The sequence below is a fragment of the Pleurodeles waltl genome, chromosome 1_1, assembly GCF_031143425.1.
Source record: "Pleurodeles waltl isolate 20211129_DDA chromosome 1_1, aPleWal1.hap1.20221129, whole genome shotgun sequence".
In the NCBI taxonomy this organism is placed as follows: domain Eukaryota; kingdom Metazoa; phylum Chordata; class Amphibia; order Caudata; family Salamandridae; genus Pleurodeles; species Pleurodeles waltl.
The window spans coordinates 84,416,547-84,432,143 of NC_090436.1; the positions used below are offsets into that span (position 1 = coordinate 84,416,547).

Below are 15,597 nucleotides of genomic sequence, written 5' to 3' on the forward strand. Positions count from 1 at the left end.
CTGCCAAAAGTGGTTACCCCCTTTCATTTAGGCAAATTCTTCACCTTGCCTACTTTTTTACGCACCCCCACATCCTTCTAAGTAAGAGGAGAGACTCCACCCTGGACTTTAAAAGTGTGTTGGCGTTCTACCTTGATTGTACCAAAGAGTTGCGTGTGGATGGTCAACTCTTGGTCAGTGCAGAAGAGAACCACCTCCAGATGGGTCATACTCTGCATTAAAATGTGCTACGCACTGGCTAAGAAGCAACCCCCTGAGAGCTTGTGTACTCATTCTACCAGATCCAAAGCTGCAGAGTTCCAGTCCTTGACATCTCTCAGGCGGCAATGTGGGCACCTCTGCACACGGTTACCAAGCACTACTGCCCTAGACGGTCAGGTTCATAGGGACGGGTACTTTGCCCGTTAGGTCCTGCAGGACTTTCTAGTATGATAGTAGTTAGCAGACCCACCTCTGGGTATGGTATTGCTTAGGCAGCTATTCAGAGGTAAGGTATCTGCAGCAAGATTTCTACATCAGATGGACAAGTAACTTACCTTCAGTAACGTCTCATCTGTTATAGACAATATGTAGTTGCAGATTCCTTACTGGCCCACCTATCCTCCCTGCAAACTGATTTCTAAGGACAGGGACTGCCTTTCAGCGCACACCTTTTTTTTGACACACCAGTGGTCTGTTTATGTCATGGCTCTGCACTGGCGTGGAAAGTTGTGAGAAGAAACTGACGTCCTAGCCGGAGCAGACGGATTCCACCTAACACCACGTAGGGGTACTGCTCAAGAAAAATCTCCAGATCCAGACTGACACCTAGTAAGAATTCTAAGGTAAAGAATCTGCAACTAGATACTGTGTCTACCAGATAAGTTATTACCGAAGGTAAGTAACTTGTCCTTTAATCATGTAAAATAAACCTTTTGCCAGGCCTAAACCTTCCTTTTTAATACATGTCACCCATAGGGTGTAGGCCGTAAACAGCCTATTGGGTAGAGTGCAGTGTATTTAAAAAGTTAAACACATACTTTCAAGTTTTACCTGTCCCGGTATTGAAAAACCCTTTAAAAAAAAAAAAAAAAAAACTCTTACATTTGTTTTTTACTGCTCCAAGCTCTACCTCTCCGATAAGATGACATTGGCTTACCTTAATTACATGTAATAAGTGGTAACTTTAAATTCGGATGAAATGGGAATGCATATTTTGCTATCTAAATAATTGTAATTTAAAAACCCCTTTAATAGTTAAGTCGGTTTTTAAATCACAGTTCTGAAAATGCCTCTTTTAGGAAGCTGGCATTTTTTGTGCCCCAACTATGTGGTGTCTCCAGCAAGTATCCTGGGTCACATGACATGGTGTAATTGGCTGTTCTGGCTGTTATGTGTATATTGCTCCCAGACAGTGAGACAAAGGGGGAATAGATATTGGCAGGATGGGCCATCTCTGACTTGATGAGGGGAGGAGCTTTTCCCTACCACACTTGCACATCAAAAATGCTCAGTCTAAGAACACTTAGAAAGGGTTTGCCACTAGTCTATTTCTCCAGACAAGCTGTGGTCAGAGCAGGAAAGCCGAAAACTCAAAACATCTCTGGGGGTGGAAACCTCCAGAACCTTCTCCTACTTCAAATCTGGCACCAATTATAAATACTGGACCCTGAGACCCAACTATTCATTACACCTTTGGATATGTGGATACTACAGGAGTGCTGTGCTGCTTGCTGAGAAGGAAGACTGGACCTGCACCCTTCATCCCAGGCTCAAATGTCAGATGACTAGCTTGTTATGAGCTTCAGGGACATCATAAGCTCCTGGGCCCTGATTCCGTCGTAGTAGGAGCAGCTCGCAAGAGAGCCAACTCCCACACATCTGGGGATGCACCACCCCCAGATAAAGAGAGACGCAAGTTCGATGCAGCCGGAAAGAGAGTCGCAGTACAAGCTGCAAACCAGTGGCGCATCGCTAATTCTCAAGCACTACTTGCGCGCTATGACAGAGCCCATTGGGACGAGATGCAACACCTCATTGAGCATCTACCCAAGGAACTACAAAAGAGGGCGAAGCAGGTGGTTGAGGAAGGACAAAACATATCTAATAATCAGATACGCTCCTCTATGGACGCAGCGGACACAGCTGCGAGAACAATTAACACATCTGTGACTATAAGAAGGCATGCATGGCTACGAACGTCTGGTTTTAAACCAGAGATACAGCAGGCAGTGCTCAATATGCCATTCAATGAGAAACAACTGTTCGGACCAGAGGTGGACACGGCAATTGAGAAACTGAAAAAGGACACTGACACTGCTAAAGCCATGGGCGCACTCTACTCCCCGCAGAGCAGAGGCACTTACAGCACCTTCCGCAAGACAACCTTTAGAGGGGGGTTTCGGGGTCAGGCCACACAAGCCAGCACCTCACAGACAACACCGTCCAGCTACCAGGGACAGTACCAGAGGGGAGGCTTTCGGGGCCAATACAGAGGACAATTCCCTAGGAATAGGGGAAAATTTCAAAGCCCCAAAACCCCTACAACCAAGCAGTGACTCACATGTCACTCATCCCCTCCACACAACACCAGTGGGGGGAAGAATAGGTCAGTATTACCAAGCATGGGAGGAAATAACTACAGACACTTGGGTCTTAGCAATTATCCAACATAGTTATTGCATAGAATTTCTACAAATCCCTCCCAACATACCACCAAAAGCACAGAATTTATCAAAACAACATTCAGACCTTCTGGAAACAGAAGTTCAAGCATTATTGCAAAAGAACGCAATAGAACTAGTACCAGAAACAGAAATAAACACAGGAGTTTATTCACTGTACTTCCTAATACCAAAAAAGGACAAAACACTGAGACCAATCCTAGACCTCAGAACACTAAACACCTACATCAAATCAGAACACTTTCACATGGTCACGCTACAAGAGGTGTTACCATTGCTAAAGCAACAGGACTACATGACAACCTTAGATCTCAAAGACGCGTATTTCCACATACCAATACATCAGTCGCACAGGAAATACCTCAGGTTTGTATTCAAAGGAATACATTACCAATTCAAAGTATTGCCGTTTGGTTTAACAACCGCACCAAGAGTCTTTACAAAATGTCTAGCAGTAGTGGCTGCACACATCAGAAGGCAGCAAATACACGTATTCCCGTATCTAGACGACTGGCTAATCAAGACCAACTCACTGACAAGGTGCTCACACCACACAAATCAGGTCATACAAAACCTCTACAAACTCGGTTTCACCATCAACTATGCAAAATCACACATTCTGCCGTGCAAAGTACAACAATACCTAGGAGCCATAATAGACACAACAAAAGGATTAGCCACTCCAAGTCCACAGAGAATTCAAAATTTCAACAAGATCATACAACGCATGTATCCAACACAGAGAATACAAGCAAAAATGATATTACAACTCCTAGGCATGATGTCCTCATGCATAGCCATTGTCCCGAACGCAAGACTGCACATGAGTCCCTTACAACAGTGCCTAGCATCACAATGGTCACAAGCACAGGGTCACCTTCTAGATCTGGTGTTGATAGACCGCCAAACATACCTCTCGCTTCTATGGTGGAACAGTATAAATTTAAACAAAGGGCGGCCTTTCCAAGACCCAGTGCCACAATTCGTAATAACGACAGATGCTTCCATGACTGGGTGGGGAGCACACCTCGATCAACACAGCATACAAGGACAATGGGACGTACATCAAACAAAACTGCACATAAATCACCTGGAACTGCTAGCAGTTTTTCAAGCACTAAAAGTATTCCAACCAATCATAACTCACAAATACATTCTTGTCAAAACAGACAACATGACAACAATGTATTATCTAAACAAACAGGGGGGGGGACACTCAACGCAGCTGAGCCTTCTAGCACAAAAGATATGGCGATGGGCAATTCACAACCACGTTCGCCTAATAGTACAGTTTATTCCAGGGATCCAGAATCAACTTGCAGACAATCTCTCTCGATCACCAACAGGTCCACGAATGGGAAATTCACCCCCAAATTCTAAACACTTACTTCAAACTTTGGGGAACACCTCAAATAGACTTATTTGCAACAAAGGAGAACGCAAAATGCCAAAACTTCGCATCCAGATACCCACACAAACAGTCTCAAGGCAATGCCCTATGGATGAACTGGTCAGGGATATTTGCGTACGCTTTTCCCCCTCTCCCTCTCATTCCATATCTAGTAAACAAATTGAGTCAAAACAAACTCAAACTCATACTGATAGCACCAACATGGGCAAGGCAACCTTGGTACACAACACTGCTAGACCTATCAGTAGTACCCCACGTCAAGTTGCCCAACAGGCCAGATCTGTTAACACAACACAAACAACAGATCAGGCATCCAAACCCAGCATCGCTGAATCTAGCAATCTGGCTCCTGAAATCCTAGAATTCTGACACTTAAACCTCACACAAGAATGTATGAAAGTCATAAGGCAAGCTAGAAGACCATCCACTAGACCCTGCTATGCAAGCAAATGGAAAAGGTTTGTTTGCTACTGCCATCAGAATCAAATTCAACCATTACACGCATCTCCAAAGGATGTAGTGGGCTACTTACTACACTTACAAAAATCGAACCTGGCCTTCTCTTCCATTAAAATACACCTCGCAGCAATATCTGCATACCTGCAGATTACCCATTCAACTTCACTATTTAGGATACCTGTCATTAAAGCATTTATGGAAGGCCTCAAAAGAATTATACCACCAAGGACACCACCCGTTCCTTCATGGAACCTCAACATCGTCTTAACAAGACTCATGGGTCCACCCTTTGAACCTATGCATTCTTGCGCAATACAATTCCTAACCTGGAAAGTTGCATTTCTCATCGCCATCACATCTCTAAGAAGAGTAAGTGAAATTCAGGCGTTTACAATACAAGAACCTTTTATCCAACTACACAAAAATAAAGTAGTCCTAAGGACCAATCCTACATTTTTGCCAAAGGTTATTTCACCGTTCCACCTAAATCAAACGGTAGAGCTACCAGTGTTCTTCCCACAGCCAGATTCCATAGCTGAAAGGGCACTACATACATTAGACATCAAAAGAGCACTAATGTACTACATCGACAGAACTAAAAACATCAGAAAAACTAAACAACTGTTTATTGCATTTCAAAAACCTCACGCAGGAAACCCAATATCTAAACAGCATATAGCCAGATGGATAGTTAAGTGCATCCAAATCTGCTACCTTAAAGCAAAAAGACAACTGCCCATTACTCCAAGGGCACACTCAACCAGAAAGAAAGGCGCTACCATGGCCTTCCTAGGGAATATTCCAATGCACGAAATATGTAAGGCAGCCACATGGTCTACGCCTCACACGTTCACCAAGCACTACTGTGTAGACGTGCTATCCGCTCAACAAGCCACAGTATGTCAAGCCGTGTTAAGAACCTTATTTCAAACTACTTCCACTCCTACAGGCTGAGCCACCGCTTTTGGGGAGATAACTGCTTACTAGTCTATGCACAACATGTGTATCTACAGCGACAGATGCCATCGAACTGAAAATGTCACTTACCCAGTGTACATCTGTTCGTGGCATCAGTCGCTGAAGATTCACATGTGCCCACCCGCCTCCCCGGGAGCCTGTAGCAGTTCGGAAGTTAGCTTAAGCTTTGTACATTTGTAAATATATTATTTAAACCTTAAATAGGTACATACTTAGTCACTCCATTGCATGGGCACTGTTACTACAACACAACTCCTACCTCACCCTCTGCGGGGAAAACAATCGAAGATGGAGTCGACGCCCATGCGCAATGGAGACAGAGGAGGAGTCACTCGGTCCCGTGACTCGAAAGACTTCTTCGAAGAAAAACAACTTGTAACACTCCGACCCAACACCAGATGGCGGGCTATGCACAACATGTGAATCTTCAGCGACTGATGCCACGAACAGATGTACACTGGGTAAGTGACATTTTCATTACTATGCAGAGTAGCATTAATGATTATATATATATATATATATATATATATATATATATATATATATATATATATATATATATATATATATATTACGTTAACCCCATTCTTTCATTCTTAAAATTAATTTCTCCCCGAAGTGGGGGAAATCTACATTAAGCATGTTTAAAAAAGAAATACTACATTTCTAGAGCGTCATCAGCCTCTTGTTTACATTTAAACTTCATTAGTAGCATGGCAGTGTTTTACACACACTTTACTGTTCTGAATTATTCATCTCAAGAACAGTGAAGCTAGAAAGCTAGCTAAGTTGTATAGTGGGAGGCTATCTGAATCCATTAACATTGTGCATCTGCCCCCAACCTGCCACCAATGTGAGCGTCAAAGTGTAATGAAGCCTTCAATATTTCAAAATCAGTGACCTGCAAACCTTCCAGCTCCAAGTTTGTCCACCTGTAGTCGATGTAGTAAGTAGACTTACTTGAGAGTAAACTTACTTGAGACGAATTGCATTGTTTGTTCCCATCAAGTGTTTCGAAGTGCATGCTAGTTGAGGCAAGTTGGCCTGCGCAGGTGAGGGTGTTGGAAGAAAGCATAGGCAAGTTCCATTCTCACTATGGCGGCGGTGAGGTCCTCCTGGATTGCTTCCAGCCCTCCGCCTACACCACTACCTGTAAAAGTACACATACAATCACATATCTACTTGCAATATGGGGCAAACGGACAGGACTCGAGCTTCTCATGTTTTAAGCCCTGTTCCCAGCAAAGAGAGTGCATGATCAGACACTCGATAGTGGAACAGAAGCGGCAGAACAAGAGCCTTTCTTCCTTGAAACAACGCTGAAAGCTTTGCAGCACATTTGGCAAACTATAGATGGAAAAATGTATTCTCTGAACCTCCACATGGATCACCTAGAGGCAAAGCTGGATAAGCAGGTGTCCAGGGTTACATCGGCGGAACAATGTAGATCCACTGCTGAGGATGAGCTACAGTCAGTTGGCTCCAAGTGCCTGGCAATGGAGAAGGTTCTGGCAGTGATCCAGACAAAAAATTGAGGACTTTGAGGCACGCTCCTGCAGAAAGTGTTCGAATTACAGGAATATCCGAGTCGATTAACACAGGCAGAATGGGACCCTTTGTTGAGCAGATGTCAACTACCTTGTTCGGCGCTAAGAATCTGTCAAACATTCTAGTGGTCGTACTAGCGTACCGATCATTGGCTCATCCACCGCCCTGTGCTTCACCACTACTCATGATTACACACCTCTTGAATTACAGAGACATGTTCTCTGGTTGTGACGAGAACAGGTGGAACTCAGCTATCAAGGCAACCAAGTCTCCTCCTATCCAGGCTTCACAGTATCAATTCAGGATCAACCAGTAGAGAATCTCGCCTCCAACACTTTGCATTCCTCCCCCACCCCTCTTTGTGTGTGGTGGTTCAAGGCGACTGCCTTGCTAGACCCAGTGTTCTGAGACGAGCTCAGAACTTCCATAATCAGTTACTTCAAACTCAATACCGGCACAGTGGATAGTTGGGCCATACCCTAGGAGGGGTTCAAGGTGACGATCAGGTAGGTGTCTTGAAGGCAATTCGGAATCAATTACAATAAACGGAAGACAAGCTGCATGATCTAGAGAGTAGAGAAAATACAGCTTGGACCAGCAGCAGACTACCTTGGCTGCAATCCGGAAACAACTAACAAACTTCCAGGAAATGGCAGTAGGAAGCTGGCTCAGAGTGTGATGGACCCCTATGGTGTTACACCTTATCCTGGATCCAGGCAAACCCCAATTAGTTAGGGTTGCAGTGTCTAGACAGCCAGGGCTGTCTAAGGTAGTTGTGGTGAGCAGCCAAGACTTATCTAGAAGACACTTGCAATACCACAGTAGTCACACAGGAACATATAACACATGAAAGGAACCACAGTGTTGCAAAAATAAAGGTACTTTATCATAGGCACTCCAAACTAGACTACTACGGGTATACCTCCCCTCCCTTTAGAGGTATGAACACACAAGATATACACAGGTAAGTTTCCACACAGGCTGCAAATGGCAGGCCTGCAGGCACAGTTTGCTTGGGCCCCCATGGGTGGCATAATACTTGCTCCAGCCAGTGGGAGACCCCTGGTGTACAAATGCCCTGGGTACCTAAGTACCATCTACCAGGGACTTAGAGGGGGACACCAATATGCCAATTGTGGGGTGTAAGACAAACATTTGGAGGAGAGAGCACAATCACTGGGGTCCTGATTAGCAGGATACCAGTGAAAACAGTCTACACACACTGACATCAGGCACTTTCCTCTCCTAGGACTGCATTGATTCCTATGAAAAATTGCACTGTCAACTTTTAAAATTAAAAATTGTTGTATGTAAACATCTTTATCTGCAAAACCCAAACAAAGTACATTTGATACATATGTCTGATACCTATTTACAACTGTACTTACCTGCAACAAAATCTTTTGGTTCTAGTAATAAAGTAACAATATATTTTTTGCTACTTAAAAATATTGGCCTGGAGTTGGTCATTGAGTGTGTCTCATTTCTTGACTGTACGTGTACAACAAATGCTTAGCACTACCCTCTGATAAGCCTAATTGCTCGACCACACTGCCACAAAGGAGAGCAATTAGTATTGTCTACTTCTGGGGAACCCCTGCACTCCCCTGGACTCGGTGCACACTATACCCCATTTTGGTATAGTATATGCAGAGCCAGCTTCCAACACAGACCACTAGCAAGGCGCTAGCGGGCACTGACGGAAGCCGACTGGAGGTATTGCTGTGCCCAACTCAGTGACCTCGCCTCGAATTGCAATTTGCACATTATACATCTTAAATACCTGCATCAAACATGCTACACACCAGTCAAGTTATATAAATTTGGGCTACGGGATAATGACAAACTTAAGTGTTGCAGGGGGGACAGAAGTTGACTTTATGCATCTCACCTGGTATTGTAAATGTGGGCCGATATTGGTACAAGTTACAGAAGCTCTTGCTGAAATGATTTTAGACCCGGTTAAACTTGATCCGAAGATATGCCTGCTGGGATGGATGAAAGATTTTTCATCCAATCCAGTGTAAATTTGTGACCATAGCACTGCTGCTGGCAAAGAGGAAAGCGGCACTACGTTATGGCTTCCGAGCGGCACCGACGCAAAGAAATTGGTTATGTGATATGTCATATTGCCAGTTGCCGTTGGAGCTGTATGTGGAGGAACTGCCTGCAGCTCCCAGACTCCTATGGGGCCCACTGGTTGCTTACTTACTGTCTGGAACGAAACATAAAATATCTATCTGAAACCGCTGACTGGGTACCGAGGTTCCACGTGTCTACCTCCTTGCATCTAAATGTAAAATGTAATCCTGTATATCAGTGAATGCAATGGCGCACTTGGGAATGTTTGACTTTAACCAATTTTTGTCATTTCTTGTGTGGTTTACTTTAATAAAATATATTTTAAAGAAAGAATGACTGTAAATGTTTGACTGGCTCCCACATATTTCTTAATTAGACATTCGACAAGCAGGCATTTCATGCTGGCACACCACCGCCTTTCAGCCTTCCTTCTGCTCTTGGATCGACTGGCCCTTTGAATCCTGGTGCTGCTGCTGGATATGCTCCAGCTCCTTTCCTTCATATCCTGCCACCGCATCAACAGGCTCACTCACAGATGCTGCATCATCACCTACAGCAGGATGGACAGGTGAGAAATAAAAAAGACTTTGTATTACCCTTTAAAACACTGATATAGGCATATCTGGAACACAATTGGAGACATGACTGGATTGTATTATGTTCCTATGAAGGTTACTGCCCACTGTCTTCTGTGCATAAGTTGGACTGCTTTAATGTATTTTCATACAGTTACATATTTTACTGCCCTACAGTGCTAGTTTGATTACCATAGGTTAGTTTTGAAAAATGTAATTTCTAACTATTTTTTTTGCAGTTGTGAAAATATTAGTGGGGTCGATCAACTAGTGTATATTGTTTCCACGGTACAGGATACTAAAGTTCCTCGTTTGTTTGCAGTCTCAACAAGGAATTCCTGTTAAATGATTATATTGCCTGATCTTGACTTCACTTTCCTTTTTATTAGGTTCCTTTCAGGAACTTGTAACCTGCACAAGTGCCTAGTTGTGATATCATTTATAATGTACGGTAAACCAAATGTGTCTATTATTGAATTTTAATATGAATAAACCTTACAATATCTCTACATGTGTTGGACAGCCAGAATACACTTCAGTAGCTATTGTTCATGTTTTTGATAAGCTTTAAAAAAATGTGCTAGTAGGATCACATGTTTGCTTGAGTTAGAGTTTGAATTACTTAACATGTAAAGCTTTCATGGTTCCAATTTAGCTTGGGCGTAGAGAATTTTATTATTTTGATTTGCAAAATAGAGCCTCTGTTGGATATGGCCCTTCTTAGGGGAATTCTCTGAAGCTTTTTCCTCCTGCTTTTGGTAACTTGTTGCGTGGCCTTAGGACTCTAGGCACTTTTCCACTATACTGCAGTCGGAAAGTGTGCAAGCCCTTCTACACATGCCAAGAAGAAGCGCTTAAGTGATTGGTTCAGGTGCTGTACCCAAGAGTGCCATGTAAAAAGGTACACCACATACCTGGGGTGGGTACAGCTCTGCCTACTAGTGGGATGTTGCACTGAGTGTGCCACCCACCAGAAGAGCCTGTGAAGCATGTATCTAGTCTGACAGTGCAGGCCTGTGGAGGCGCAGTTGCTCTGGTTGGCTCTTCTAACTCGATAGCCAACCCTTGTGAGCTCTCCACTACCCCTGCAGCACCACCTGAAGGACCAGGGACCTGGAGAACCAACTTTGCCCCCTTGCGACCCAAGCCCCTGTTTGGGAGCTCTAGGACTTGTCCCCCTTTGCAGCCTGTTTGCAGGAGACCTCCCTTCTCTGCAGTGCCCAGCTACAACCTCACCAGCACCCTGCTCCCGGTGGAATTCAGAGCGCTCCCACCGAACTGCTCAAAGTACTTAGGTCCTCGGGCCCCTAAATCTCTAAACCCTGAAGGTGAAACCCTGAAACAGACTGTACTTACCTTTGTGCATTATTGAGCTTTCCTTCTTTGAATTTCATTGTGAGAAAAGGCACGCAGGGTTTAACTCCTCACTTACCTGTAAGAAATAATAACAAAAGCAGTACTTAATCTTTTATGAAGTTCTTGATTTCAAAACATTCATAAAAATAAGTTTTATTTTTCTAAATTGGTCTCGAATTTGGGTCTCATTCATTGCCTCTGTGAGTACAACAAATGCTTTGCACTTCCCTCTGATAACCCTAAGTGCCCACCCACACTACCACAAAAGGGCGTGTTAGTATCCAATTGGGGATCCACTGGTCTCTATGCACAGTGTACTTATTTTTAGTGCACCATATAGAGAGCCAGCGTCCTACAGGAACCCTCTGACCCTCCCTCCCCCCCCAACTTCAGAGGCACACCACAGCTTAACTACTGGTGCCACACTTCAGCAAAGGAGAGATATGCATGTGGGGGCGCAGGACCAGAGATACTGGACTGTGCTGGGGCACATTGCCAGAGGAAGCTGTTGTGGCAAGGAGTAATTAATGCCCTGGAATAGTGGCTGGCGTGGGCCAACTGCCTGCTGCACTGTGGCACCCCAAAGTGTGCTCTCCAAGGGCTTGTTGGCTTGCCCCTATTCTTTGGTGGAAGGGTCAGGGACATCCAAGACCTTCCGCCAAGAACCTACATGTTTACCCGTGACGTCTGGAGAGTGGAGCCCTCATAAGTGCCCACATCTTCTGCTGGATCCCATCTGGTACCAGCGGTGTAAGCGTGGAACAAAGTATTGTGCCTGGTGCGGTGGTCTCAAAGTACTGCGCACAGTCAAGGAGTGTGGCCCTTCATCATAGGGCCAAGTCACACAAGTGTCTTGTTGGTGATGAGCGGGTACACTGGTTGTGGGACCACAGGTGGCCAGCTTAGTCGTGCAACGCGCCTACTGCATGCTCATTGCATACAGTGTCCGAGTCACAAGTTGTAACTGTAGGAGGCTGGCTCAGTTTATGGTGTACAACTATGATGTGGCACCTTATACTGAGTCCAGGCAACCCTTAGTGATAGTGTTTCGGTGCCTAGATAACCAAAGCTTTCTAGGGCTAGCTGTGGATAGCATCTCAGGCTTATCAAGAAGGAGTGTAAAGCACTTGTAATGCCACAGTAGTCAGTCAGTAACTGTTACACAAGAAAGAATCACACCAAATGTAAAAATAAAGTATTCTTTATTTCAACACAAAGACTATATTAATGTTGTTATATCTCCATCTGGTGCTATATCTCCATCTAGACAACCCACAAAAAATACACTCCGCAACAGTCCGAAAAAGCACAGAAATGCATGGGGCCCTACTGTGTGTGTGTGTGTGTGTGTGTGTGTGAGGCGACCATATACTAAGAAAGTGGTATAAGACTGGAGGTGCCGAACCAAGGTATGTGTGTTAGGCTCCTAGGAGCTGGGAGAGTAGGGAATTACCAGAGGTCAGTACTAGAAATCCCACAGGTTACCGGGTGCAGTTATCAAGCCACATGTTCCATAGGCCAACACAGGACTGTCGCAATTGGATTTTTATGAATTCAGGTCCCTTTCAGTGGACCCCGAGGAAACCATTTGGCACAAAGAAGGTTGGAGTGTGCCCCCACTTGAGGATACCAAGAAGAGCGTAGTACCTACACCAGGGATCCTGGGTTAATAGGGATGAAGTGGCATCGGATTTGCTCGTTGAAATCAATGGAAGCATTGTTTGTCCAGCTGCTGTCTCGACCTGTGGACCAGGTCTGTGGAACCCAAAGGTGGATTCCAGATGTGAAGAACCTGAAAAAGAAGGCGACAGTGTCCAGACCACTCGTAGATGTCCAGGCAGTGCAGATAGGCAATGGCCACCCTCTTGGAGGTGAAGTTCCTGCAGGACAGTGAAAGAAAATGTCCAGCTGCAGAGCCCAGGGGGGTGCAGGAGATTCTTGGAGTTGCCCACGAGCTGTCTCATGTCGGTCGCTGGATTGCAGGAGGGTCTGTGGCCAGCAGGACCACCAACAAACCTTGGCAAATGTAAATAGCTGATGCAAGAAGGATTGTAGGTTTTTGGGGAACAGCAAGGTCCTAGTGACTTGATCCTTTGAGGGGAGTCAGGGCAGACCTTCAGCAGGAAGGAAAGCCAGGCAAAGTCGTAGGAGCCCCCACAAGAGACCCACTGGCAACGGGCACAGGGAGTCGCATAGAGGTCTCAGCAGCACAACAAAACAGGAGTACCACAGCTGCAGAGTGGAAGCTGAACTTGTTGTTGTAGAGTGCTGGAGGTTCTAGGAGCTTGAAGTTCTCTTGGAGGAAGACCCAACAAGCTTTGGCAAGAGCATCAGTCGCAGTGCACAGAGGGGTCCGTTTCAGTGGCTGCAGCAAGGGTCCACCATCTCCCAAGTTGGTCAAAATACTAGTTGGACCCGTAGAGGACCAGTGAACCACCACCTATGAGCAGAGCCTTTTCGTTGTCTCTGGGACAGGGGATCCACCTGCCGGTCGTCGTGGTCCTAAGGTGCCTCCGGATGCAGGGGAGTGACTGTAGGAAAGTACCCTTTTGGCATGGTTACCCCACCACTCTTTGCCTGATATTGATGTTAGCTTGACTGAGTGCGTGCTGGGATCTTGCTAACCAGGCCCCAGCACCAGTGCTCTTTCCCTAAACTGTACCATTGTTTCCACAATTGGCGATTCCAACCTAGATTCCACCCTCGGTTGACCACTCCTGACCAGCAAGAAGTCTGAATCCAGAGGGACCCACCTGACCGTGACCAGATCCGATGAAGATTCCCACTGCCCAAGGAGACCCCTGCATTCACAGCCCCCTGGCCTTGGTGAATCCAATCAATGGTCCAGCAACATCAGGTATCCAACAGTCCAAGAACCCTTTGCATCCAGACACCCCGGACCGACAAGAGGACCACTGGTGTCCCTCCATGCCAGAGCATCCCAAGACCTGAGCCCATGCTGTGGCTCACCCAAATAGGACGCCCAGTCCTAACCCTCATCTTTTTTCACAGGGACCGATCTCCACAGGAACACATTCGGCACCTGGCGCTGGCACTCTGTTCCCAGCCACCTCCGTGCCACTGTGGGTGTACTGTGGGTGCTGCCATGGAACTTGCCCTCTACCCACCTTAACCTCAGTAGATTGGTCTTGTAAGTCGCTGTACTCTACCTGCTTTTCTTTGCATAAGTATTTATGCTTGAAAATGTGCTTCATTTTAGTGCACCGTCTAGAGAGCCAGCTTCCTACAGTGCTGTCAGGCCCTTCTCCACCTCAATGAGTCTAGGAGCAATGTTTCAATCCCTGATCTGGGTCTCTGAGAGCAACTCTGAGGCTTTTTGGCCACCTGGGTGTTACTAGCGCACCACACCAGATGGGATGTGTGGGCTCTGAAGTGGGATCTGAAATGTGTAGGGGCCGGATTAAGGGACTGTTTCAGATTCCTTCCCGTTGTCTGAGGAGCCTGCAACAAGTAAACAGTGGTGGCTGTGGGTTGGGGAGGTAATCTGGGAGAGATGGAGATAAGATGACTGGTCTTTGGTGGAAACCTACCTCCAGATCAGCTTGTTAGAGTTGCAGATGATTCACTTGACATGGGTAGCCTTCTTCCCATCCATTAAGGGAAAATTGGTGCAGGCTCTCATGGACAAAGCCAGTGCCTCGTAGTACTGCAACAAGGGCAGAATAGAGTTGTGTGTCCTCTGCTATGAGTGTTTGTTCTTTGTGAACTAACAGAGCCATCAGTACATCTCCCTGGTCATATACCACCTGCAAGATCTCCAAATTCCAGGGTGGCCAAGCTCAGCTGGAGTTGCTCAGTGGATCAGTGACAGTGATTTTCTTTCTTTCTCAGTGGGTTGGCCTGGCTCGAACTTCTTGCCACCACCAAGTCAACACAATGTCCACACTTTGGCACGTTGACATTCCCAAGGCAGTTTTTGTTCTGAGACACATTATATATGGATTGGAACTTAGGACTCTTGTATGCTTTCCCACCTCTACCTGTCAGGGTTTTGAAGAAGATTATGAACGATGAGGCCCAAGTTATCCTAGTGGCTCTTGGGTTGGCCAGGAAAGTGTAGTACCCAGAGCTGCTGGCCATGAGCATCTGTTGTCCATTTTGGCTGCGTCTTTGAGAGTATCTCCTGTCACAACAGCAATGCAAACGTATGCATCTGAGCCTGTATGGCTTGCACCTTAATGCAAAGAGATTGAGTGCCCACAGTTGAAGACCTTCGATCTTCCATCCCCTCGCTCCCCCAAAGTACTAAATGTCATTCTGGCAGCTAGGTTTCCCTTGACTAAAACTATCTATGCAGGTTGCTGGGAGAAATATATTTGGTTTTCTCCCTCACATATCCAATCCTTAAAAGCCCAGGTGTCTAATGTTCTACTTTCCCCCTTATTGCTAGCCCAGCAAGGCTATGCTGTGACAACAGTTAAAGGTTTTCAGTCCTACCTGGCTTTTTACAACTGCCTAGTCAGTCGTCCATGTTTAAATCACCTGTTATGTTGACGGACCTTAT

The 15,597-nt window shown here is 45.6% G+C and overlaps 1 protein-coding gene across 6 annotated transcripts in view; it reads left to right on the forward strand.

Annotated features, from left to right (window-relative positions):
- UBAP2 (ubiquitin associated protein 2) overlaps positions 1-15,597 on the forward strand; it is a 1,102,091-nt gene that overhangs the window by 1,082,890 nt on the left and 3,604 nt on the right. For all 6 annotated transcript variants that reach the window (XM_069217098.1, XM_069217184.1, XM_069216796.1 and 3 more), the window contains one exon: positions 9,518-9,709. In XM_069217098.1, coding sequence (XP_069073199.1) covers positions 9,518-9,709 — 192 coding nt within the window. The remainder of the gene's footprint in view (positions 1-9,517; positions 9,710-15,597) is intronic.